Here is a 26347-nt window from a genome sequence, read left to right as displayed (position 1 = left end):
ATTCCAAATCTGCTTTATAGGTTTAATTTTGTCCATGTAATTCAAGTCATCACAGTGTAACTAAAATATTTTCATTCCTTTGTGTGATATGATGACAGCAGTGGTGGTGACAGTGACCATAACCTGGCAGTAGCACTAACAGCAGTGAAAAGAGAAGGCTGCCTCTTGTTTTTATTGTTAGCTCTTTGTCGGCCTCTAGTGGTGATGGTAAGTACTCACACTGCTCAGCTGAAAGTTAGCATTTCAGCCAGCAGAGGGCACCTGCACCCACTGTACTGTTGGACACTCTTTTAAATGATGGTGAGAAGAGCTAATGTGATCAGATAATGCCACATGAATCTGTTAATATGGTGATAAAGATTTTTATTTAAATTAATTAACATGAAGTTTCACTTTTTTTGTCATGATGAACAGAAAAGGCCTAAGGGAGGGCAATTAGGAATATGGTAAACAGGAACAGCGAATAAATGAATTAATCAATAACAAATAACCACTGTCAGAGACATTCAAATGACTAAAATAGGAAGTTACCAGGCTGGGGAAGTCTAACAAAAAGTTGCATTATGGGAAATCTAGAGTTTTGGGAAGAGTCAGGTTTTTTAATATGTCTTCAAAGCCCACTTTGTTTACTCCTTTAAAAAAAGTTTCATGTAGTTACTGTAGTCAAAGTGCGATGTAATAGAGACATAAGATCAGGTTCCTACCGTACCTGACATGCATTGAATAATACAATAGTATGATAGTTGTTGTGCAACAGACTTTGAAACTGCAAAGCTAACAAAAGTAAGAAACAAAAAGCTCCAATTATTTATCTTTCCCTCTAAAGTATTTCATCATATCATATCTAGATTAGAAGTGTGCAAAAACAAGTAAAATATTCATACATATAATTAAGCTTTCTTGTATTCAGCAAAAAAAAAAATCATGCCAATGGGGTATGCCAGTTTTGCTTGGCTTTGTCTTAAATTAAGACACCAGGCATTTTAGAATTTTTTATTAAAACAGCTGCTTCATTTCCAACACTGGGATAAGACTACTTTCTCTATAAAATAAGGAAAATAATCTTGCAAACCACTGTTGGAACTGTTTGTAATAGATTTACAAACAAGTGTCCTGCTTCATAGAGGATTAGAGAAGTCACAGAAATATAAACAAATCATCTTGAATTTAACCTATTGACAGATCTACTGAAGATATAAAATCTGTTTCTCTCCCACCTCTAGATTTATTGTACCTTTTTAATGCTTTAACAACAGATACAGAATTTGTGTGTGTGATAAAATGTTCTGCATGTATGAATATTTTTCCATCAGGCCTAAAGTGCATAACAACAGCTAAAAAGAGAGCAGGAGCAGTGTTATACCGGACATGCATCCGCTCCTTCTGTAACTTCCTGTCTTGTCCTGCCTGATCCACCTCCAAACACAGTGTCTCCCAAGCAGGGGGGGGGGGTTGGTTGCACAGAGAAGGAAGCTTTCATGGGAAAATATGCGACCATAGCATTCTGTTCCCATACTCCATTTTACATATCAGATGTATACATACTGAACTGACTGTATTGACTATTTTTAATGGATTCATTCCAAATGTTTCTACAATACTGAATACATCTGCAGAAGTTACTGAACAAGGACATTTTTCTTTGGTACTCTGTTGTTGTGGAGGGCTTCAGTTAAACTCACACAGACAATAACTGATAGTTATAGGAAGGATCAGATAGAAACCCCAACAGATGCTGTCTGTCTCTCTACTGTGTTCAAGGGACCAGCACCAAAATTCCTCTCAGCAGATGTATCTGTATAACTGGGCTGCAGTTTTCACAGTATCACATACTATTTGCTGCCAAGTTCACCATAAGGTGTTCAGTCAGGTAAAACCACTTCTCTGACACAATCAAGGTGTCAGTGGTGGTGTTTCTTATAACACTGAGGTATCAGAGATGTAGTGAGGCTTGAGGCTATGTTATTGTTAGATGGAGTGATATGGTTTCAGAGAACATCTTGCTGTGTGCTGCGTTTACTGTATGTCCCACTGCAGCTAACATAATGTGACCGGATTTCAGGCATCAGTGTTTTAGATTATTTATTTGAGTTACTTGTAACTTGTTGTTTTTCCTGGCAAACAGTGTATATCTAACAGGAAATTATGCATATCATGATTTTGTTTGAATTAAAAAAATTTCCTGTCATTACTAAACACTTTGACAACCAATGGGAAGTTAAGCTAAAGCATTGGCTTACTGATTTCAAGATGCTAAAATACAACAAGGTTCTTGAGGGATAGGCCTACTTTTACGCCTTTGTTAATTCACTTTAAACCTCTGGATACGCCCCCCCCCCCCCCNNNNCCCCCCTATGACGTCTCAGATCTGGCTGGCAGAGGTGCAATTACAGGGTGGGGGAGGGAGGAAAAAAAGGGCAGTTAAAGCACTGAGACAACAATAATATAAAGATCATTAATTAACACTACTTGTCAGCGCCAGCACACGCCCAACGGAAGGAGTAACACTGAATGCCAAGCATTTTTCAAAGTTGGTTTTGCCTTGTACATGAGTTTAGTGATAATGCAATGATGCAATACATATCCATTTAAAATCAGTTTTACCACCAATAGTGTATTCTATTGGTAAAACTGGCTTATATACTAAATGGGAAACTATCATGTGTTTCAGTGCACAGTGAGTAATGAGGGGTAACTTTGTTATGGGTCACTGCAGGTGTCTGAGTGCTCCAACAGGGCTATCATTTCAGGCTTTAGGACCTGGAGGGGGAGGAATTTTTCTCCCACTGCCCCTGGATACAAGAGGGCGGGACCGGCCTTGAAATAAGATTCCACTGCAGAGATTTTCATGCCCTGACAACCGGGCATGACAACTACTGCAACTGTCTCATATAATTCTGACCATACATTAACTTAATCAGGGCTGTGGGATCTATCGGCAAGCAACTTTAGGACAACCTGCTGAATTATTGAAAGAGCCTAATAAGGTAAGATATAAGTACTGGGAGTAAGGGGGGAAGGGAGAGTATGCAGTGCACTGTTCAACTGGTGGGAAATGCCCAGGCATGTGAGAAGAGGTCAGATCTGTGATATGCAGTTAAAGAGTCCATTGGGGATTACAGCAGTGCGGATCATTCAGGAGTTGTTGGATAGGTTTTAAAAAGTATGAAAAATGAAGAAGAAAAAGTCAAAGTATGTTGCACGAAATTAGAAAATCCACAAGAATTCAGACATTTAGGGAGTTGGCTGCATTCAGTTAAATAAACTATTCGTATACAGTGACAGACTCAAAAGTAATAGCTTACAAAGGGCATTACTGGAGTGTTCTAAACATTGTGAAACTGGTAAGGATCTATAAAAGTTCTGAAGAGCATGAATAAAAATACATACAAACCAAATTTACCAATGTTAGTCACTGGGTCATTTAAAGAAACAGAGTATGATTTCAAAATGTCAAATGCAGTCAGTGTTACTTTTCAAATGCCATTTAGACCACATCATCAGCATTTAAGAAAAATATTCATCCCAATTTATTCTGTTCTAAACCTGCTAGCAACACAGAAAATAGTCATCTTTAAGTACTATTTTAGAAATAATGTTAAAGACACAGTTTTAAGAATGATGAAAAAAATATCAACTTTAAAGATCTTTAAAAGTGATCTTTTCAGGCACACTGAGCTCCGTCTTCCTCTATGGGCCTGTAAGAACATGTCAGGAAGCTGCTGAAAAGAGATTCTTGATGCATCCTCCTCTCTTAAGCAGGCTGTGGTTTCCTTAATCCATTTCATTAAAAGGCTGAGACATGGCCATTTTTATAGTTCAGAAGATCTTAACTATAACTGTAACTGGCCATATGCACAAAACCTCCTCTTCTTACGGCTCACAGCTCCTCTATATACGTGGACTGGAATGAAAACCTGACATTGGTTGTGTGTGAGTCGGCACGTGGTCACTTCTTCCACATCATGAGGAACCAATCAGCTTCAACGAGACTCATTTCTCAATACAGAATTCTGAAAAGTCTTCTGTGTTGCCAACACATGAAGAATTCAGAAATAGCTGGCCAGTATTTTGGCTTAGATACATCCTGCAGCTGCCTACGTGGATGTTATGTAAGCCTTGCCTTGAGGTATTGGCAGAGATCTAATTTGAATTCCATGGGCTCCCCCAGCTATTATCCTCAAAAACTGCGTAGTAGACCCTAAATATGCTGCAAAATGAGTTTGTAAGGTTAACAAGATATAACCCAGACAACATTTTGTCTTTCTCCTTTGGTCAGCAGATTAGTGACTGATGTTTGTCCTCATGTCTTTTCATAGGTTTTCACTGATTAGCATTACACCATGTGGGTGACAAACGTCGTAGCCCTGGTCTTCCTGGCCACTTCAGCCTCAGCTGCCACCTCTGCTTCAGCAGACAAAGTCCTGAGTAACCACGCCACCATCCTGGCTGACAACAGCGCAAAATTGGCTTTCAGTCTCTATCAAAACATGGCTAAGGAGAAAAATGTAGAAAACATCCTCATTTCTCCTGTAGTAGTGGCCTCCTCTCTGGGTCTGGTTGCTCTCGGGGGCAAAGCCTCAACTGCCTCTCAGGTCAAAACCATTCTGAATGCGGATAAAGTTAAAGATGAGCAGCTGCACTCTGGTTTGGCTGAGCTCCTGACGGAGGTGAGCGACCCAAAGACCCGCAATGTCACCTGGAAGATTAGCAACCGCCTGTATGGACCCAGCTCCGTCACCTTTGTGGATGATTTTGTCAAGAGCAGCAAAAAGCACTACAACTGTGACCACTCCAAGATAAACTTCAGAGATAAGAAGAGTGCTGTGAACTCCATCAACGAGTGGGCGGCCAAGTCTACTGATGGCAAACTGCCTGAGGTCACCAAGGATGTAGAAAATACGGATGGGGCAATGATCATCAATGCTATGTTTTTCAAACGTGAGTCTGTGCAGAGGGTGTGTATGTGCAGTGTTATTCCATTAAATGCTTTAAAATAATTGATTTTTTTCCTCAAAGCTCACTGGGATGAGCAGTTCCATCATAAGATGGTGGACGACCGTGGATTCATGGTTTCCCGTGGCTACACCATATCAGTGCAGATGATGCACCGCACAGGTAGGTGGAGACAGTCCATGTTCAAAAACAACATTTGTCAAACTTGAAGAAATAATTGACATTTTGGTACATATCTGTAAATAAGTGTAAAAACTAAAATTTGATTCTTCTTTTTTTTTTTTACGGTGGGTTAAAGGTCCAGTGTGTAACATTTAGGAGGATGTATTGTCAGAAACAGAATATAATAGTCATAGGTTTATTTTCATTAGTGTATAATCACCTGAACATAGGAATCATTGTGTTTTGTTAATAATTGTTAATTTAATTAACCATTTTTATCTACAGACACTGTTTTTGCTTTCCATAAAGTCCTCCATGTTCATCTGCCATATTTCTACAGTAGCCAAAAACAGACAAACCAAACACTGGCTGTAGATAGGGAATTTCACGTGTTTCGTGGGTTTCCTGGCCACCATAATTTCGTTAAATTTTGTTAAATACATATGCCAGCAGTGTTCAGATAGTTGGAATCTGAAACTTCAACTCTAGATACTACTAAATCCTACACGCTGGTCCTTTATATTAAATTGCAAATATTTGTAATACATTTCATTTGTTTCCTCAGGTCTATTTGGCTTCTATGATGACAAAACCAATAAGCTGACCATCCTGAGCATGCCTCTGGCTCATAAGAAGTCCACTGTGGTGTTCATCATGCCCCACCATGTGGAACCTCTGGAGAGGCTGGAGAAGATACTCACCAAGAAGCAGTTGGATACATGGATGGGCAAGCTGCAGCAGACAGCAGTAGCCGTGTCCCTGCCCAAAGTCAGCATGGAAGTCAGTCACAACCTGCAGGTAAAAGATGAGCAAGAGATTGAAAATGATTACACCCCAGTCTTAACTTCTGCGTTAACTACGTCTCTTATATAAACTGATTTAATTTTCTGCTCCCCTTAAGAAACATCTTGAGGAGCTGGGCCTAACAGAGGCCGTGAACAAATCCAAAGCTGACTTGTCCAACATCTCTGGGAAGAAGGACCTCTACCTGTCCAGCGTGTTTCACGCCACTGCCATAGAATGGGACACTGATGGAAATGAAATTGACACTAGCATCTTTGGCACAGATAAGCTAAAAAACCCTAAACTGTTCTATGCTGACCACCCATTTATTTTCCTAGTGAAGGACCAGAAAACTAACTCCATCCTGTTCATTGGAAGGATGGTCAGGCCGAAGGGTGAAAAGATGAGAGATGAATTGTAACCACGTGTTGACCTGAGTGTCTAAGTCAAATGCCTAACTGTGTGTGTGTATATATTTTCTACTGCAATATGCGGAGAGAAGTGGGGAATGAAATTATGAAAAATGAAATCGCATTCCTTTACGTCACATGCCGACAGCATTCCACAATACACGACTGAAGACATGTGTTTAAACATTTTTCCTGTGTTTAGTGAGCAAAGCATTGTGCACAATTTCATTTTTATTTTGAAATATTTTATATCACTATGAGGCTTTTTTGTTATATATTGGCAGGTCACAATACGGACTGAAGACTTACATTAAGTATGATTTCCCTGGTTAATGCCTAAAATGTAAATGCACATATTAGTTTAATGGCAGGGAATACCTGTGAAATATTATGAAAAAATTATTTCTGTTGTCAGGTCTTAACAATTTTCATAAAAGGTGTTCAACCATTTTACTATTGGAGAGATTTTATGGTGCTTGCTCTTGAATTTAAGAAAATATGTTTCAGTTTGTTTAGTTTTGTACCTTTAATATGTTAACTCCAAGGATCTTCACCATTATCTGCCCATTCTTTGCACTGCTTTCCACCACTAGCACAAGACTAATTTTTTCTTGGTATTGATCTACCCTCAATGCACTGGTCTAGACTGGCAAACCAACCGAATTCAGTCTGATTTGATAATAACGATTGATCGATCGATTTCAAAATATGTTTTAGACTGTTACAAATTTCAGGTTTTTGCAATAAAAGTGTGAAAAAAACAAGTGGTGGCATGTTTCTTTGTGTAACAGAAGACTCTGGCTCTCTCTGTCTGAAAGTCTGTTTGCAATAGCAGTTTGGCCTTGGGCAGGTCTGTTGAAGTCTGGCCTCCAGTGGGATTTTCCAGCTGAATAACATGAGCAAATTCCAGGGAGGGTGATTGTGTGACCTCCTGGACAGCGCCACTTCAGCAAGAAACGTGATAGAGTTGCAATGGTAAACACTACATGGTAAACATAGTATCTTCATTATTTAGACATCAACAAAATATTTAGGTATCCCACAAACAGATGGGTTCTTGATCTACTGAGCAAGTAATTGCCAAACGCTATATCATCAACCTCCCACCTGCTTTAGGTTTACAATGAAACAGTCAGTAATGAGCCAACGATTGATTAGCATATAATAAGTATTTTATGTTTCAGGGTATCCTGGAACCTTTTTTGAATGTATCACACCATCTAGAGGACACTGGATGTATGACAGAACAGTGATTATTATTATTATTTTTTTTAAAGTGATTGTTTTTATTTCTAAAATATATTCCTTATCATAAGACTTAAAAAGGGGGGAACAATGATTGACATAAAGTTTATGAGATATACGCCTTTATTGTGTCTGACCTTGATCCATAATTAGTCAAAGCACTGCATTGCTACTTACAGTAGTTAATTCTCTTTAATGATGACAGCCTGCTGTAGACAAACCGGGGAGATGCTTCTATGGCGTGTTTGCAGTCTTGTACCTAAACTCCTTAAAATGAATTACTGTATGCAGTTCATCAGTCAACTACCTTTGGGCTCTGAGATACAGAAGCACGGAATGCAGGACTGCTTACAGATCTCATACGCTGACTATATTTGTTGATCTTTTTTCTTTATAGATGGTTGTATTACTACTGATGTACATCCCGTTCTGCCTGTGTCATGATCTTGAATGCGATATTTATTGACAGTGATGTATGCTTGTTGTGTTCCTCTTTTGCTGAGCTGCATGACAAACATCTGTCATATGATTGCTGATGTAGAAATAAAACACTGAACTGAAACTATTTCATACTGTAATGTACATAGGACGTTTTTAAATTGCAGTTTGTGATAAAAGCTGCGGGTAGGTAATTCCTATAAAAATATTTTTTGTCAAATTTGCTGAAATGTTCACTGTACCCTGACAGTAGTATGTGAGACAGATAATCAGGGAAAAAATCCAAGTTTCTCAGGTTTGTTAAATGGCATAGCAAAAATCCACTGGGCCTGAACGAAAACATCCATTTAGAGCCAGGAAAGATAGTTGATTGTTGAGTCTCATTCCCAGGAAATCAAATACAGACGCTTTGTGACCCTGAGACTATCTTCAAGCTTCCAACCCAAAGCATCTTCATATCTTTCTCGCCTCTGGTTGGTTGTTTTTCATCCAGGTCTTGTGAATTCTTGCCAAATGCCATTAGGAGCACTAGAACGAGCTGGAGGAACTAGATTTTTTCACAGATGTTCTGTCTCATGTACTACTGTTATGACATGGGGAAGATTTCAGCACATATGACAAAAAGTTAGCTAATAAAAGTTACTGACTGCAGCTTTAAATAGGCTAATCCAGTGGTTTGAGTAGCTAATGCGCTAATAATAATAATCATACTGAATGTCACCATGGGACAGATATAGGCCAACATATCTAAACATGAACTAAAATAAAACATAAAGGGCTATTTGAAATTACATACATGTTAATAGAACTTCAACTGTAACACAATTAGTAACCTACAAATTAATTTTGTGGTTAATTTTAGGATAAAATTGAGTACAAATTAAAAAGACTCCAATTTTTTCTATAATTGCACCAATTGGCTGCACATAGAATAATAAATGATATGCAGATGACTTGCAGCCTTCCTTGGACTGCCACTAACAGCAGTAAGTTCCTGTTTATCGCGGTGGACTGGCTGTTCGTCGCTCGTGAGGAGGAGGGCCGGAGGAGTGCTCGTGTTGTGATGGGACTACAAATCCGTTAGTACCGTCCACAGCCTCCTCCTCTTCCATCATGGCTCCCTCGTTGGACAGGCAAGGATACTGGGGGCGGCCGACCTCAACGCTGGACTGGTGTGAAGAAAACTATGTCATCTCTTTTTACATCGCGGAATTTTGTAAGTAATATACAATTGCGTCTTTTACTCTAAAAATGGCGAATGTGTGGTTCGTTGTGGCAGAGTGTTGGGGTGGACAGTCAGCGTGTACGCACAGTCGCCCCGGAATAACGTAAACATGAAGTAGGAGCTGCGGCTCTAACAGTAATGTAGTGGTTTTAACGTTACCGTTGTTAACGTGTTAGCTCGCCTTATATGAATAGTAGTATCAGCTAAGTGTTAGCATTAAAACAGCTAGAGTTATAACGTTAAATGAGGATAAAGGGAAGCTTGTGCATGTAACGTTAGCTAATCAACCTGTCGAGCTGTTTTGCATACAGCTTTACTGTAACGTTAGGTTATTATGCCGCCCTGCAGAGCGTTAGCTAGCGTTATCATTCACACGTTATTACAATTACCACTCATTAGTATTAACGTTAAGTCGACTGTTTGCCCTCATAAGGTGCACAGCATTACTCACTCAGACACCATTTGAAACTTGATAATACATTTCCTCCATACTATCAGGGTGCCTTCTTGCTTTGTCTAACGATAAAAACTGGTTCCTCAGGAACCATTATCTTAGATTTAAACCTTGTTAGTGTCAAAAAGCTGCCCTGTCTGCGGGACTTCATGCATACATTACATATCCACCAGCTTTTACTAACGTGCAGGGACACAGAGTTCCCTTCAAAGACCTTCAGCCAAACTGCATTAGACAAACACTGAAAGTAATACTTTCAGTTACTCATTATTGTGCAGGCAACTTGAGCTCTTGGAAGTGAACTAGGCTGTGTATTTGTCTTTCAGCTGTGAGTCATAAACCATACACATTCACTGGGCGTTCACTGAAGATAAAGTCTTGATTTTCCCTGTATGTTAAGGACCTTCCAGGTGCTGTAGTCAGTGGTGCTCTGGTACTAAGTGATGCAACAGTTAGTCTAGGTATACTCAAGCCACTTGGGTCAGAGTTTAGTTCCATTACCGACATTACATCCTCTGTGTAATTTGTCAATGTTAATAACCCTTTGTAGTGGGAAACACTTTATTTCATTGTCCTAAAAAGTCCTACTATAAGTCGTTAGTTGTCATTCATTCATTCATTTCACTGAAACGTTACTAAACATTGGCACTGGTGTGAATGCAGTATGTTAAGGATACTGCCAGTTGAAGCTTTTGTTTGCACAAATGACACACGCTGGCCGAGCCACACATTTGTTGTCAGCCGCAGAAGAGTTGTTTGGCATTTAAACGGTGATTCAGGTTACAATGGTTGGAATGTGGCATTGTTCATGTGGAAAAGAGACACCAGCATGGTTTTAATCCTCACTTATTTTTTTACTTACTTTTGTACATGATCTCTCTCTGTAGAATATCAGCACATGGTGACGGTAGAAGGCAGACACAGAGCGAGGTCATAAAGAGTCGGCCACACAGGACGTTTGCAGTTGTCACTGAAATGTGAAAACAGTGCTGTAGTATTCTTGGTGTGTGTGCATTTATTATCAGTAACCAAAGTCCAGACATTTTGAAATGGTCACTGTAAGGCCTTGTGGAAACGCCTTGGCTTTTATCAGACACATGCAGATAAAGGAAAAGTCTCATGTTCATGAAAATACCAGTAAGCAGTGTTAGTACTACTTCACATCCTGGTGAGCGTGATAGTTTTCCACACCTTTGGACATCACCACACCCAAAAGAGCAACGTTGGTATCAGAGTTTGAGCTCTGCTTTCTCAGGTTCTATGTGGGCTTGAGGATGTACTAACAGTATAGTAAATAAACAGCTTTGGCCTAGGGGAGGTTTACACACAAACCTAATAAAACACTGACACCAGTTCAAACTTAGGCCACTTTTACAAATAAAGCTTAAACGTTTAGCTTGAGGCAAACTTAACAACAGTTGTTGAAGTTTCTCTTCCACAGTCCAGGTTCTTTCAGTTGTTTTCAGTTTGCTACAACCACACTGTAGTTAAGCTTCTTCACAAACAATTAATACATTTTTCATCTTTTAGCTCATTTATTACAAATGAGCGGGACAAACAACTGCAACACAAAATACACACATTATAAAACAATTAGGGCTGCAGCTATCAACTATTTTCACTATCAATTAATCTGCCTATTGTTTCTTGGTTAACTGATTAATTGCTTGTCTATAAAACATTAGGAGACTCTGAAAAATGACTTATCTGATGATAAATAATGAGGTGATTAATAATAATGTAAGCAGGACATTTTTATAATTGATAGTCTGGAACGTTTGTGCCATTCCTGCTTGAAAAATGACTGGAACGATTAATTGATTATCAAAATAGTGCCATTTGTTTAACTGATTACTCGACTAATCATTGCAGCTCTAAAAACAAGAGAGAAGTCCCACTCGAGTCCACCCATCATTCACCATTTATCACATTTATCCAGTATCTGTGTCTCTACAATTGCCAACCCAAATACTGCAATGTTACCAGTTTACCAGTGTAGTTACAGTGACAGGTGCACAGTAATTCTAGTATTTCAGTGCTGTGAATTCTATTTAAGCAATACAATAGAAAATGTATGTATGGTTGGAGCCCACATAGCAACAGAGGTGTGTGCACTAATCAGGTTTCTGTAATAAGATACCATTCATTCTATGCAGATGCCTATAGGTATATAAACTGTTGGACAATCTCCTGAACACATAAGGAAGTGAAGGCCTATGTTGCATGTATTTGAATGCACTTATGCCTGCATTAGTCTCTTTTATGCACTACATTTATGTTTATGTGGCAGCCTTTACATTCAAGATAAATGTACTCTACTGAGGAATAGCAGTTTTGAATAAGTAATCTTGAATCTGTTGTTAAAATGATCACCACACGTAACCCAGGGTGTCCCACTGTACTCTCACTGGCATTCAGAGGCACTCAGAGGTGTTCACGTATCACACAGGTCATGCCATTTGCCTCTAATTTGCCTGTGTTGTCTTATTGAACAGGGAACACTGTCAGCAACCTGATTATGATTCTTCCTCCTCTTTGTGGGGCTATCCAGACGTTCCGTGATGGCCTCGAGTTTCGCTACGTCTGCTCTTTTCTCGGATTGGCAGGTTAGTCGGTTGAAACCACAAATTTCCCCTGAAACTACTGACGCCAACACAGCTCTTGTTTACATATCGTAGTTATTGACAACAGCCTTTCCAGTTGTATAGTATTTGCTGTTAAAGCCGTCAGTCGTATTACGTACACATAGGAATGTCTTGACTTCCAGTTTGATGTTTTGTGTGTCGCCCAGCTGTTGGTGTTGGTTCCTGGTGCTTCCACATGACGCTGCTATATGAGATGCAGGTGGGCTACAGTGTTGTATTCAAATCTTAATATATCAGCAAAAGTGTATACATAATCATTTCTTGCTGAAACTACATGAATCAGACTCCTTGTTGCCTTGAGAAGTATCTGTAATGGAAATATGAGGTCAAACTTTTGCTGCCTAATGCGATGTTAAGTTATGCTGAAACAATGTAATCCTATAGAGATGTATTCATTTGTATTTCCTCTGTTTTTCATTTACAGTTACTGGACGAGTTGCCAATGATTTACAGCACATGCGTATTTATCTACTGTCTGTAAGTGGCTCAACATTTTGGATTTGTTGCTCTTGAAGCACTTAACACTGATGGTCACTGAGAACATATTTAGTGTGATTGTGGCTGTAAAATGAACCTGTGAACCCCGTACTGGTCACTTGATCCTTTCCAAAAAAGGAGAGTGTGTCATCTTCTTGTTGTGCTAGATTGTTCTGTATGTAATGGAACTATTGATTCTAAACTGGACTGTGAGTATCTCTTTCCACTTGACCTCTCCACCCAGCATATTCCATGCCATTAGAAGCAGTGGGTATACTTCCCAGCTGACCATCGTGGCCAAAGTATCAGCAGCAGCGTCTTCTAACACATACCTGTTAGTAGTTTACATTAGGAGTCTCTCTCGTGGAATAAGCCTCTTTTCTCTGCTTCCTGATGTAGATGAAGTGTTTGTTAAACCATCTGAAGACTGATCACTGGTTGGGAGAGGATTGGCTGTGCACACTGCCTCCTATAGACCAGGCCTTGGTTCTTATATATACTGTATATATATCATTTGTTGCCAATCAGTGGCCACCTTACATTACGTGATGTGTCTTAAACAGTCTCCACAGTGTCAGTCGCCATGCGTACCTGGAATATGTAGAGTGGAGAGGGAACATGGGCTACACATATACCTTTCTGTTATTTGCTCTCTATTCTTTATGGTTATTCAAGCTGAGCATGTGAGCTAAACACATTTGCTTCTTTTTCCAGATATGAATGCTTCAAACAAGAGCATGGCATCAGCTTATTTCCTATTGCACTGCTATTAATCTTCAGTGTCTCAGTCACTGTGGTGAGTATCCACTTTAACTGTAATGGTAATCACTTACTTAGAACCACATTGTAAATGAAGAACAACATAACATCACATGCTCTTGAGTAGTTTCTGTATGTATGTTTGCAGGTGTACCTACAGTGGAAGGAGCCAGTCTTTCACCAGGTAAGGGAGTGCTCTGCTTTATGTTCACCTGACTCGGATTGTTCATTGTTTACAATTAGGGCTCAGTGTGCCTTAAGTTAGTGTAAACATTGGGCTTGCCAGCACAGCAGGCCACTCTCCGTCTGAAAAAAACCCCATTTCATATCAACACAGATGTGCAAAAAAAAACATTTATTGGTATTTTACTCTTTGTTTCCTTGCTGCTTATACACTTTTAGCATTTAAAAAATCACAGATGCTAAGCCCGATGCTCAGAGCAGAATTCTTAAATCTAAGAAATCTAGCAACCACATAAACCATTAAAGATAAGCACAGCCACCTCTGGGTTATACCCAGTGCTTGTCTGTACCTGCTCAGTCTCACGTTGTGTGTGTGTGTTGCTTTACAACAGTTAGGACAATGTGACAAAGCTGCCTATGTTTACTCTTTGGAGCTGACTTTGTTTACTAATCACACTGCTCTATGGTGGTTCATAACAGGACTGATAATGTTTTCCCTGTAGAGCCAAACAAACAAGTACATAGAGTTTGGTTCAGATCATTTAAATGTAATTTTTCCTATTCCTTTAATAATCTAGTGCCTCCGATTTATCTTGGAAAGCACCTGTCTAAGAGAATGAATTTATAAATCACTAAATTATATAAACTTTCATATTATCACTTGCTGATTTTAATTCAGCAATTGAAACTGTGGTGCAGTGGCAGAGCGAGTTGTCCTCTAATCAGAAGATTGTTGGTTTCGATCCCCGGCTCCTGGTGCCACACGTCTAAGTATCCTTGAGCAAGATACTTAACCCTGAAATGCATTGCTGTGTGAATGTGTGTGAAAGGGTGAATGTGGCACGTAGTGTAAAAAGCGCTTTGAGTGGTCGGAAGACTAGAAAGGCGCTATACAAGTACAGGTCCATTTACCTACACGTACGGTATTTACAAAACATAAATGTATTAATAGTTTGTCAATTTTGTTATATTCTTCTTGCCCAACTGTGTTTCAAAGCAATAGTATTTGATTTCTTCTAGGTTCATGTTATGGTGCTTAGTTTTGCTGCATTGGATGCAGATTTTTCATTGTTACGTCGGTAAGTTTGCCAAGGAGGTGTGTATAATGAAAACCATTAACATATCAAAGAATGCTGTTCTTCACGTCTTCAATGAGCTAACAACGGTTGCCCTTGGTTTTCTTTGTTTTTGTTTTCATTGTTTAGGGTTACCATGGGCAGCCGCTGTGTTACCTCCTTAGGGGTCTTTATGTTAGGCGCTTCTGCTTGTTGAACTCAGACATTTTTCTGTGAACATTAAAGGTGGGAGTATTTTTGTTGGATAAACCTAAGGGTCTTGCTTAAAGCTTAAATTTGGATTTGGGGGGCAAAGTTGGTTCTTCCTCTTTACAGCAGTGTGGTGGAAATTTCAATCAACTTGGGTATGTGGCATTCACATTTGTTAACTGTAATGCTTTGTTCTATTTTAAAGGACCAAATCAGGGGAACTAAAGTAATGTCGATGCCTGGAAATGAAGCGTTATTTAACTTTTGGGCATAAGAATCTAACCTGAGGCCAGTTGTGTAGGGAGAAGTTGGCATTAGAGTGGTAGTTTCAGTCCCCCCTGCTTCCCCCCCCCTCTTGTCTGTTCAGGCTCAATCAGCATTGGCTCTTTTCCTTTTTCGTGTTTTTTCGTTTTGCACCTACAAAACGATTTTAGTTGGTTGCATCACCCCATGCATCACTACACACTTATCTTAAATTTATCTAAATGCATGAGGCTATGTTCGGTGTTTATATTTTGGAACTTTAATATGCATCCTCTTCTGGAGAATCTCATACTGTATGAGATACAGTTTTTTTTTTTTGTTATTTAAATTGTTGGGTGAACACTTTTTTGGCCTCTCAGATCCAGCAGACAAACGCTTCCCCCTGGTGTTGGAGTAGTAACACAGTTTCATGCCTGGTGGCACATCTTCACAGGCCTTGGATCCTACCTGCACATACTTCTCAGGTAAATTCCCTTAAGTATGTTACAGGAGTCCTCTGCACTACGCTTTATTGTGGCGAGTCTTAGTCATTTGCATTGAAATCTCATGTTCATCTTTTAGCCTGCAGATCAGGTCAACCTACCTCAAGTACAGACCAAAAGTAAAGGTATGTCCAGCCCTTCTTCTTTACATATTGTAGCTTTTATTTAATTGCATTCATTAATTTATTCATTCATGTATTTTTCTTATCTTATCTTTACTTTGCTCAGTTTCTTTGTGGAATTTGGCCCACATTGCACATTGAACCACAGAAGACGAGCTGAAAGAGGATGGTGACTGTCATATCTAGACACCATCGGCACAGGGACCTGCCAATGCCCACTGCTGGGTACTCAGCCCACAGCTAGGGGACAGGTGGACCCCAAGGCACCACCCCAGGGACCCTTCGGTTCTGCTCTGTGGGGATTTACTAAGTACAGTATAGCACTGAGTCCAGTTTTAAGAAATGGAAGATGTTTTCATTAATCATAATTTATTAGACTAGCTTTTCTGTAATTTTATTGAAGTGTTATAATTTTATTTGCTCATTCATTCTCAATGCAAATATGATAATTAATATGATAGTCCACCGCAGTGGTAAATGTTATGGGGTTATGAATGTTATCTTAATTTGGGTTTGGGAAAAGGGAGAACTGTCATTGATTCAGAATTCACATTACCACACTAGCATCTCCTAAGCCTAAAGACATTTACATAGATCCCCAAACTAAAGTATAACTAAGATTTTTGCTAACATGTAGTTTTTACAAGTAGCTGAGGGATCTCTACTTACAACACAGTGTTGTCATATCTCTTTTCAAGGAGTATCGTATTGTTTTTGGATGTGCTCACTACAAATGGCATAGTAACTGCCAGCTAGAAAATTAAAGTGATACTGTGTTAGCATAAATTAAAAATCCTCCTTCATTTGCATGGCCCACGATGCCTTCAAGTTTGAGGACAGAAAGTGGGGTTCCTGATCAGAACATGCCAAGACTGGAATTATTAATTTCTTGTTTTTATTGCCAAAGTTGCTGGTTTGGGACAACTGTCGTGTGATGTGTGACATGTTTTACCTCGTTCTAATCAAGCAAGAGATGCAGTGCTTGTAGTTTTGTTATACAACCTCATTACACTGAATTTTCATTTTGCGTAGGACAGGGTTAAAGATCTTCATCTCAAGTTGCTGTGGACAGAGAAATGCTTTAAAGTGACACTGCATACAAACTTTGCTCTGTGAAGGACTAGAATTTTACAGCCAGCTCCCCAAGGCCACAGGGTTTGTTATGTTAAAAAACCCTTTTTTTTTGGGAATTGTTTGGTCTGATCAAGCACAAATAATGCAAACATGCAGAAACATCACTGGAAATGCATTAACTCAACCTACCCATAGTCTCTCTCAAGCCATTATCCGTGTCAAGATAAATGTGTATAATACAGCTAGCTTTGAGGGCATTGCGAGTTAAAATGCTGATAGTTGAAACCCAGCGGATGAAGCCAGTTAACAAAGACAACCTGTTTAAGAGGAACATTTCCTATTAGTAATTGTCAACATTCAGTCAAAGGACCAAGAGAATGAATGGAACATGTCTGAATCATTGCATCTTCATAAGCTGTAGGGAACAGGGTACTACTAAATATCTGTTGTCACCTCATTCCTTATTAGAAAAATACTTGTTTTAGTTCAGACATAACTTTATATACAGGTTAAGACTTAAATGTATCCAACAAAACTACTACTTTTTTTTATTACACTCTTATTTATTAGTCCTTTTATTATTTCAATTATCTGCTCCATGGCATCTAGGTGAAGAGTCAAATGGCACATACACCTAGGGTGATATCATTGTGAAACAGTCCATGATACAACCACTAGGTGGCATAACTTTCCAGATTATTTAAGACATTGCCAAGCATGCCGTTGTGCATTGAAGAACGACTACCTACCTACTGTAGAACTTTTAGGATCTTTGCCTCAGTTTTCAAGTACTGGATCTGTGGTGTGAAATGAAGGGCTTTTCATTTACAATGTTTGTTTTGCTACTGGGAAAATGTGAATATGTAATGGTAACAATATAACCTGGAGCTTAAAGTAATTGCGGTAAATTAGAAAATGCAGAACATTATTGTTGTATGCAGATATATGTATTTGTGTGGCCTCCTAAACTGCAGACAACACATACTGCATTCATATTTCATTATGCCCACATGCTGTGTCACTAACCCTCATGTGCTTAACAAGTTCGTGATCATAGTGTTACAAACTGTTATAAGCACAATGTATGACAGATAAGTATTAACATTGCTCATATCTCTGTGTGGAATCTTCAATATATGTTATTATCTTGAAATCACTGCTCATTAGTAGAGGTGAGCAGTTGTCAAAGAGGGTGCCTTATTGTTATTCTTGCAGTGTAACCTAAGTTGCCTTGATGTTCGTGATTAACCATTCAAATCGTTCCTTGTGTTGTGCAGTGTGCCTGTCCCCTGATAATAAGCAGCTAAGGCATCAGGAGGAGAAACAATAACAGCTTCTAATGCGAAGTATGTGCCTGATTCTTTGGCCTTCCATTCATTTCAAGTCCAACATCTTAGTTACAGGTTGTTCTACGATGTTAACTGTAATTGATAATACTTGAGGTGAGAAGAGCAAACTGCCAACGTGTTTGGTAAACTTTGGTCATGTGCCAGTCATTAATGATGTCCTGTATTGTCAAATAAAAGAAAATGTGTCAGACAATTTGTCTGCAGAAGAACTTTTCTTTGTCTTAGTCCCTTTTTTTTGAAACAATATTTCACTTAATGTTTATAACGGTGATTATTTGGGTGCTGCTCAAAGCAGCCATCCACAACAAATGTTACTTATGAATTCATCATATCAGGAAATGTTGCGTTGTCAGGAATATGAATTCAATCATGTGGGTCCCAGCGTAATGCTCCTCTTACTCATGGATAAGGGTGGTTTGTTTTTTCTTCTGTATTTGAGATGCTGGCATTTGTAGACTGGATTCAGATTTTTTATTTCTCTTACGAATGTTTACTTTTAATGTTTTAAAATATGCAGGAAAAGTACTGCTAAATGGATTCCAAAGTACCTTATGAACATTTACCCAAATACTGTAGTTACATACATACATCTGTAATAGGCTACTAAACATGGGTCATTTAGAGCTCCAGTGTGTAGAAGGATCTATTGACAGAAATAGATAGAATAGTCATTAGTTTATAATCGCCTGAGAATGAGAATACTTATGCCTTTATTACCTTAGAAGATTTTTATCTTGGGGCGGCTGTGGCTCAGAGGTAGAGCGTAGTAGTTGGAGTAGTTGTCCACTATTTGCAAGGTTGTTGGTTCTATCCCCGGCACCTCCCCCTGCATGTTGAAGTATCCTTGAGCTTGAGCAAAATACTTAACCCCAAATTGCCTCCCGATTGCTGTGCAACAGTGGTGTGGAAAATGTGCGTGAATGAGGGTATTTTCTGTTTGATGAAATGTGGCACGTAGTGTAAAAGCACCTTGAGTGGCCGGAAGACTAGAAATACAGGTCCATTTACCATTATCTACAGAATGGTGGGTCAGTCACCTTCCATTGAAGCCGCCATGTTATATCACCATGTTTCTACAGAAGCCCAGAACAGAACAACAAACAAACACTGGCTCAGGTTTTTTTTGCGTTTTTCCCTGCCACTGTTGTCCTGACGCTACTAGATGCCACTAAATCTTAACATATCACAGGTTAAGATTTAACATATTTTGATGTCACATGGGTAAAATAATATGCAGAAAATAAAAAATAAATATAGTACAGTACATTTGAGAGAGAAAGAAAACAATGTAGACCATTTCTTGGTAATGTTATGAACATTTGTGTATTATTTCATTCATTATTTCCCAATTTAACTCCAGTACAATGAGCTTCTAAAATTATAGTTTTATGGGTTGAACTACCAATTAGAATAAAAACTACTGTAGTTAAAATGAGCTTCAGCTACAACATTAATAGTAATGTTATAGTAATAATTAGATATTAGATAAAGTTCAGATATATATGCTGTGAGGCTAATTTATCCTCAGCAACTCAGAAAATTTTAATGTAGGCATGTATTTTGTGTGATAGTTGCTGCTTTTACTTAAGTAGAAAGTCTATACTTTTTAATGGCAAATTTTTAAGAACCTTTATACAACCTCTTTGACCCTGGTCATTGTAAAACCATTACCGCAGTCTGTTAAAAAGGCTATTATATCATAGAACCTTTCCAAGTCCAGGTAAAGTGTGATGTTGAATGACCTTCACTAAGGAGCCATGGTCATGATCATCCGCACCACAACTATCTGTCTGTCACTGTCCTCAGGAAATGTGTAAAACTGTGTTAGGACTGACGCCCAACAGGGAATAAAACCATACTGCTTCTTCCCAATCTTCACCCCTTTTGAACTTTCCCACATATGAGAGTGGGGTGACAGTTGAGACCAGTTTCATGGTTGACTTGAATAAAACCTTACAGAAAGCCATGGTATGCTTTATTAAACAAATAGCCACCACAACTTGCTCTGTGTAAATGGAGCCTCCCAAAATGAAAGGGTTGTTGTAACTGATCATTTTGAGAGAAAACATTACCATGCAACCCACTTTGTGCATAGAGCAGGAAACACAATGTTGCATCACAGCAGACCATAAAACCACAGCACACAGAAGGCTTGTTCCAGACTGAACCTGCTTGTGTTGGACACGTACATCTCATATGTCATCTGGATTTTTCATTTAAGGATTTTGTTTCTGATTTGCTCATTCAGTCTCTGGCTTCTTGGTTAGTCACATGAGTTTGTAACAAAGGTGATCTTCTACAGAAGATGAAGATATGCTGGTTGCTTTGTATGCTGTACAGTAGAGCGTGTTGGGACAACACTCCCAACATGTCACAAAGAGTGAGCATTTAATGACAGTAATGTGAATATACTGTATGGTTTAAAAGTGTAACTCTTTATGTAGACACATGCTCACACAACTGCAATACTTGATTAGTGTTTCTAATCAATCACTTATTTTGATGACATCTGCCGACCAGACAATTCCGAATCTGTTTTGTTTTTCAAGTCTCAATAAAATACCTCAAATATAATGTTAACATAACATACTCACACTAGATGCACATAGATGACAGACCCTCAATCTGAGAGGATGTTATCTCAAGAAATCTTCTCTGAGTCATGTGTTTAACTTTTCAGTGTGAAGATAATAAAGACTTTATAGTCAATCAATGGTCAAACTAAGATCACTGTTTATTACAATCAATAAAAACGGCCAACCCTATTTCTTCCCTTGTAGTTCCAACTTCTAAAAAATGGGCTAAAAGTTCAAATATTCTATTCCTCCTTTTGCCTGCAACCCACTCAAGGACCCCTGTTGATCCCCAGAGTCCAGTTTGAAAACCACTGGCCTGAACAAGCAGGCACCAGACTATATACAGGTGTTTGTCTGCACTAGAAACCAGCATATGTATTATACCGTAGTCAGGCATTGTCTTAATTCAGTCAGCGTTAATGGCAATTAGATCTAAATCCTTTCAATATGTGGGGGCAAAACAATTCCAACATCTTACCAGATGATGTGATGGTTTTTAAAAACAGGTCTTAAAACTTTTTATTCAACAAAATGGAAAGAGAGGAGTGAATATATTTAGTATAGTATGTGTATAATGAGTTATAATGTATGTACTATAATACAATTTGCTGTCAGTAGTCCTTATTGGTGATATGGGGTCAGTTATTTTAACTTCTAGAGTTCTTATCCTGGTTCACAATTCAATTTCAGGTGTTTTATTTTGTGTTTCTGCATGTCCATGTTTTATATTGGCTTGAATTTTGGTGAATATCTGAATTTTAATTACATCTGGATCTTGTGTGGTATGTTGTTTTAGAATGTGCTGTATTCTGTGATGTGGTATTTTGCTGATTTGAATACAACTTGAGTATTTCTTGTTAAAGTAACTTTGTAAAGTTCATTGTACTAATTCCATTCAGTTAATTGGACTCAAAACTAGTAAGTATGTTACAGCATTTCTCTAAACTTGTTTAAACAGAATTCATCTGAATAAAGTAAGAACAACCTAAATTAGTCTTCTTTATACAAATGTTACTACTTAAGTTGAATTTATTTTTATTTTTTTCCTTCCGCTAAATCAAATCATAACATTCTAGTTCTGATAACTTTGTTGTGGCTACTCACTTCATTTGAAGAAACCGAATTAACTCATTATAAACAGACACACATCTGACAGTAGTTAAATAATTTATTTAGTTGAATGCTCTCAACTGAATACACAACATTTCAGTGTTCACAGCTCTAGGAAGAAACCTTAATTCAACCCCCTCAATTCAATGTTTCAATCCAAATCCAAATGGGTCTATGAAGCACAGAAACTTTTTCCATCCAATTTACTCATTAGCCTCCTTTGTAAATATTTTGGACAGTAAGGATTATGATCTGTGGCATCCGTTACACTACAATAAAATAATTCTGCGTACTCCATTGCATTGTAAAATTACCTGTTGGTTCAAGATCCAAGAAAAATCTACCAAATTTCCCATATACATGCATATACGTGCAATTTGATGCCAGCAATACGACAGTAGAAAGCCTTCCTGGAGCAGATGCACCTGTAGCTGCTTGCAGGAGAGGGGAACAGTTTAGGGAAGAGCTTGCTGTGGCCTTCAAGATTGATATTATGCTCTATTATATTACACTGCCTCCTCCCCAAACTGTTCCCCTCTCCTGCAAGCAGCAGGTTCTTATATTCATACCCAGCAATTAGGGCAAATCTATTTACTCTAATTACTTGATTTAGAACACTTTGTTCAATTTGATGTTTTCATACATTTGTGCAGCCTTGAGTAACAGTGTCCATAATGTTACACAATGAAGCTGGTGAATTAAATGTCATACACATTTATGTTGCAAAAACAATGAGACATGTTTTTTCCATGTGGCGATGCAGAAAGTGTGAATAACTCACATAATGCACAAACATATTGTAGAAAAAACAATGCAATCAAACTAAATAGAATAGAACTAATATCAACAGGTATTGTATCATTGTTCATTGATTTGCACAGTCCAAACAAAATGACAAGTGAATCTGTCCAAGATCTTGGAGCCAATCCAACCTGATTCTCGCGGACAATAGACACATGATGAGTTTTAAAGGGAAATCCTGCAGGAACCTTATCTTCATTCACTCATTCATTCCACTGCCACCAGAGCCACTGCCCCCTCTTGGGTTGCCTCCAACTCATCCTGAAAAAGGAACACATGTTCAGTGTTTTGAGTCTAATTGGACAAATAATTTAAATTATAAAAAGAATAATGATTTAAAAGAAAAGATTAGGTCATCGTCACTGTTTAATGCAATTGTCAAGTAAAAGCAATATCAATAAAGGTAAATATGTTCCATGTATTAGTTCTGAAATGTGGTGTTACACTGTACTAACGTCTCATACCAAACTGAGAATACAAGATTATTTAGGCAGATCATCACCCTCAATTTCTTCCATCTAATGAGGAGAGAGTTCAAGTCTGGGTCTTCACTTGTTTACTCAAAATAGATAGAGATCAGTTTACAGACTTTTATCTTGTTTTCAATGCAACAAGACATAATGAAGGCCATTCCAATCATGTCAAACCCCTTTGATTTTTGTGAGGATCTGGACTCACAGAACCTTTCTGAGTCTACAACTTTGTCCTTGTAGTCAAATGGAGGTTTATGGACCAAATGCTGACGACAAAGCTAAAAGTGACGAAAATCCCCTATTCTTTAGGAAGCAATAGGAAGGGATCTCTTTAAAACCATTATGGACAGGAGGAATAATTACACCAACAACTCTTTACGTGGATATACACATATGTGAGCACTGCATTAAGATACTTGAAAACCGTACCCCTATCTGAGTATTATAACTGAATCTCTGTAGAACTAACAGTAAAAAATAGTTAAAAAGACACAATAGACACACAGCAGAAGGCAGTTTCTAATTTCATATTCATCAGTGAGTTCTCTTTGAAGAGTATATGAAGGTATTGAGCTATTGATATGGGAAAAGGAGAATACAAAAATACCTTGCAAGTTTTCTGATGAATTCTCCTTTAAATACAGCGGTAGGCCGGCCAGGGCTGCTGTTCTAGCTGCAGTGATGTTTTTGTCCTGTTCTACATGTACCTTCAATGAATTTAAAGTACTGAATGTACACATGCAGCTGCTATACAGGCAAGGTAAAGGTGAAACTGTGGAATACTGGCCATGGTAGAGTCTGTAATGTCTCAGTAACTGCATTTTTAAGGCACTAAAAATAAACACACCATTTGCATTTCCACATGATTCAGTACGTACAGTAGAGTAAAATTAAGTTTGTCAAAGTCAGGGCAGTAAGCTTGTTTTTTTGTTTCAGTTCATGGCTTTAATTTACTATTACTCTTTCCACCGACCGATTGAAGAGGTTTTTCTTGCCGACTTCACTTTTCAGTCCCAGAGACCTTACATGTAAATGTGTATTAGCTAAAATATTTTCATGGTTGTTCTCTCTTTATTGTGGTCTTTAGTCGGCTGTTCCCTCAGTGCACGCTTTAACGCCAACTAACCGAAAAAAACAGCATGTGACTGAGTTTGAAAAGCATGGGAATATTAGCTAACAAGCTAAAGAACTATAGTTGCTTTGTTGTTGTTTTGTTTTTTTACAACTTTAACGTAAAACTTTCCACAACTCAATAACTTGAGTATAATAACTCCTTGACAGTCAGGATGTAATGACATCTTTCAGTGAACTGTAACATGGGCAAGTTTAGACAAAGAATAATTTTCACATCCATAGGCTACAGCACATTCCTCCCTGGGTTTCATACGTAAACAGTGTTGTGTTAAGGCAGCTGCTGCTGAATATTCCTTAAGTGCTGCAATGTTTTTGCTAGTTACTGTATATTTCCAACATGATTTTAGCATTCGGTATGCTATAGAAACACAACTGTCATCCGAGGATTCAGATAATGTCAATTTGCTGTTCACACATCAATCAGGCTTTGCACAGATATTATAGTATAATACACACACATTGTCGATCAGAGTATGTAGTATGTTTTTCCCCCGAACTTAACAGATCATACTTTAACCTTGTAGGATTTGTGCAAAAAACACACATACATTCCATATTTGGCATGGCTTTAGGACTTGTTTGACGCAACTTTATTGGTTTATTAAGAAAAGGAGGAAAACACCTCTTCAATGTGGTGACCAGTCTCCTTCCTCCTTCAACTGACTGGCATATGATATGAAATACTCTTTTCTTTTCCTTTTCACTATAAAACACTAATGGAAAGGTTTGGACTTTAGTATTTGCCATAAACCGTATAGTTTTAAATAATTTCCTTCTTATGGTAATTAATGATTTACATTTGTTCAATCCTTTCATTTAGTTAGAGCATGCAATGTAATTTGCACCATGTGCATGCTGAACATTTTGGGAGAGATCTATGACTTTAAATCATCACAGGTATTGCGAAACATTCATGTGAGTCAGTGTCAAGCTGTGTGTAATAAAGTCCTAATTGGAGTCATTAGCAGGTTTTTTCCAGTATTCACATTTCCTTTGACTCAGTGTATGTTTTGGATCTTGTTGGCATAGAGGTTTGGTCTTGGTTCAGGTGAGTGTCACCGCTGTAAAACTGGGCGACGCCTTGTCAATAGTGAGCTGACTCATGGTGGGAATGCCCGAGTTGCTGAAGAGGCTTAGCTGAATGAAAGCACCTACGGAAAAGCTCCTGGTTCTTGCGTCACTGCTGAGACACTTTTCGTTAGTTGGCATACTTTGTGTTTGTAAATCTTACTGTAAATGTGTGGTAATTCAGTGTATTTTAACCTTCATGTGTTGTTGGTAGTTTTTACTGTACGCATGAAGGTGAAGACATACATTGTATAAGATTATCATCAGCCCATCAACATCACTAAAAGCTAGCCATATTAGAGAATGTATAATCACTGTTAATCAAACCAATCTAATATGGAGTTATTGACTAACTACATCTTATCAAATACAGATCCACATCCTGATATATTCGATCAATTTGATACCAAAAAGGTTGAGAACCACTGATACAGTTAAGCTTTATTTTCTTAATACTAATTTAGTCGAGTTCCCACCATCGTGTTGTCTTCTACTAATGCAGGTTTTTAAGGGGATTAGGATTTCAGTGCTCAAAATAATGTAGTAAGGATGGTCAACTACTATGATGGTGTGCACACCTTACTATTAGGGAAAACTGCACCAGAATGTTAGCAATTCACATAGAACAACATTTGTTGGTTAACTTGTGAAAACTGAAAAATATTAAAGCTGCTGTAGGTGATTTTTATATAAAAAACTTTTTGTCATATTTGCTGAAACTTTTTCTCCACTTAAATCCTGATAAAACTGAAATCATTTTATTTGGCCCTGATAAATTTGTCACTGCAGTTGATCAGTTTATTGGACCACTACGCACTAATATCAAACCCACTGCTAAGAATCTGGGTATCATCTTCGACCAGTATATGACATTTGACCTTCATGTTACAAA

The 26347-nt window shown here is 38.3% G+C and overlaps 2 protein-coding genes across 2 annotated transcripts; both read left to right on the top strand.

Annotated features, from left to right (window-relative positions):
- Positions 1 to 2824: 2824 nt before the first annotated feature.
- Positions 2825 to 7060, top strand: serpinh1a (serpin peptidase inhibitor, clade H (heat shock protein 47), member 1a). Its single transcript, XM_035666832.1, has 5 exons — positions 2825 to 2987; positions 4320 to 4941; positions 5020 to 5118; positions 5684 to 5916; positions 6020 to 7060. The coding sequence occupies exons 2-5, from the start codon at positions 4344 to 4346 to the stop codon at positions 6320 to 6322; spliced, it is 1233 nt and encodes a 410-aa protein (XP_035522725.1). The 5' UTR covers positions 2825 to 2987; positions 4320 to 4343; the 3' UTR covers positions 6323 to 7060.
- A 1968-nt stretch (positions 7061 to 9028) lies between these two features.
- acer3 (alkaline ceramidase 3) lies at positions 9029 to 16686 on the top strand. Its single transcript, XM_035666045.1, has 9 exons — positions 9029 to 9210; positions 12169 to 12279; positions 12465 to 12517; positions 12743 to 12795; positions 13510 to 13591; positions 13703 to 13746; positions 15626 to 15730; positions 15828 to 15873; positions 15977 to 16686. Exons 1-9 carry the CDS (start codon positions 9108 to 9110, stop codon positions 16028 to 16030), a joined length of 651 nt encoding a protein of 216 aa, XP_035521938.1. The 5' UTR covers positions 9029 to 9107; the 3' UTR covers positions 16031 to 16686.
- The last annotated feature ends 9661 nt before the right edge of the window (positions 16687 to 26347 follow it).

This window comes from Morone saxatilis, unplaced genomic scaffold, assembly GCF_004916995.1.
Source record: "Morone saxatilis isolate NCDOM2014 unplaced genomic scaffold, NCSU_SB_2.0 Contig20, whole genome shotgun sequence".
Classification (NCBI taxonomy): domain Eukaryota; kingdom Metazoa; phylum Chordata; class Actinopteri; family Moronidae; genus Morone; species Morone saxatilis.
This window is presented reverse-complemented; position numbering and strand designations above follow the sequence as displayed.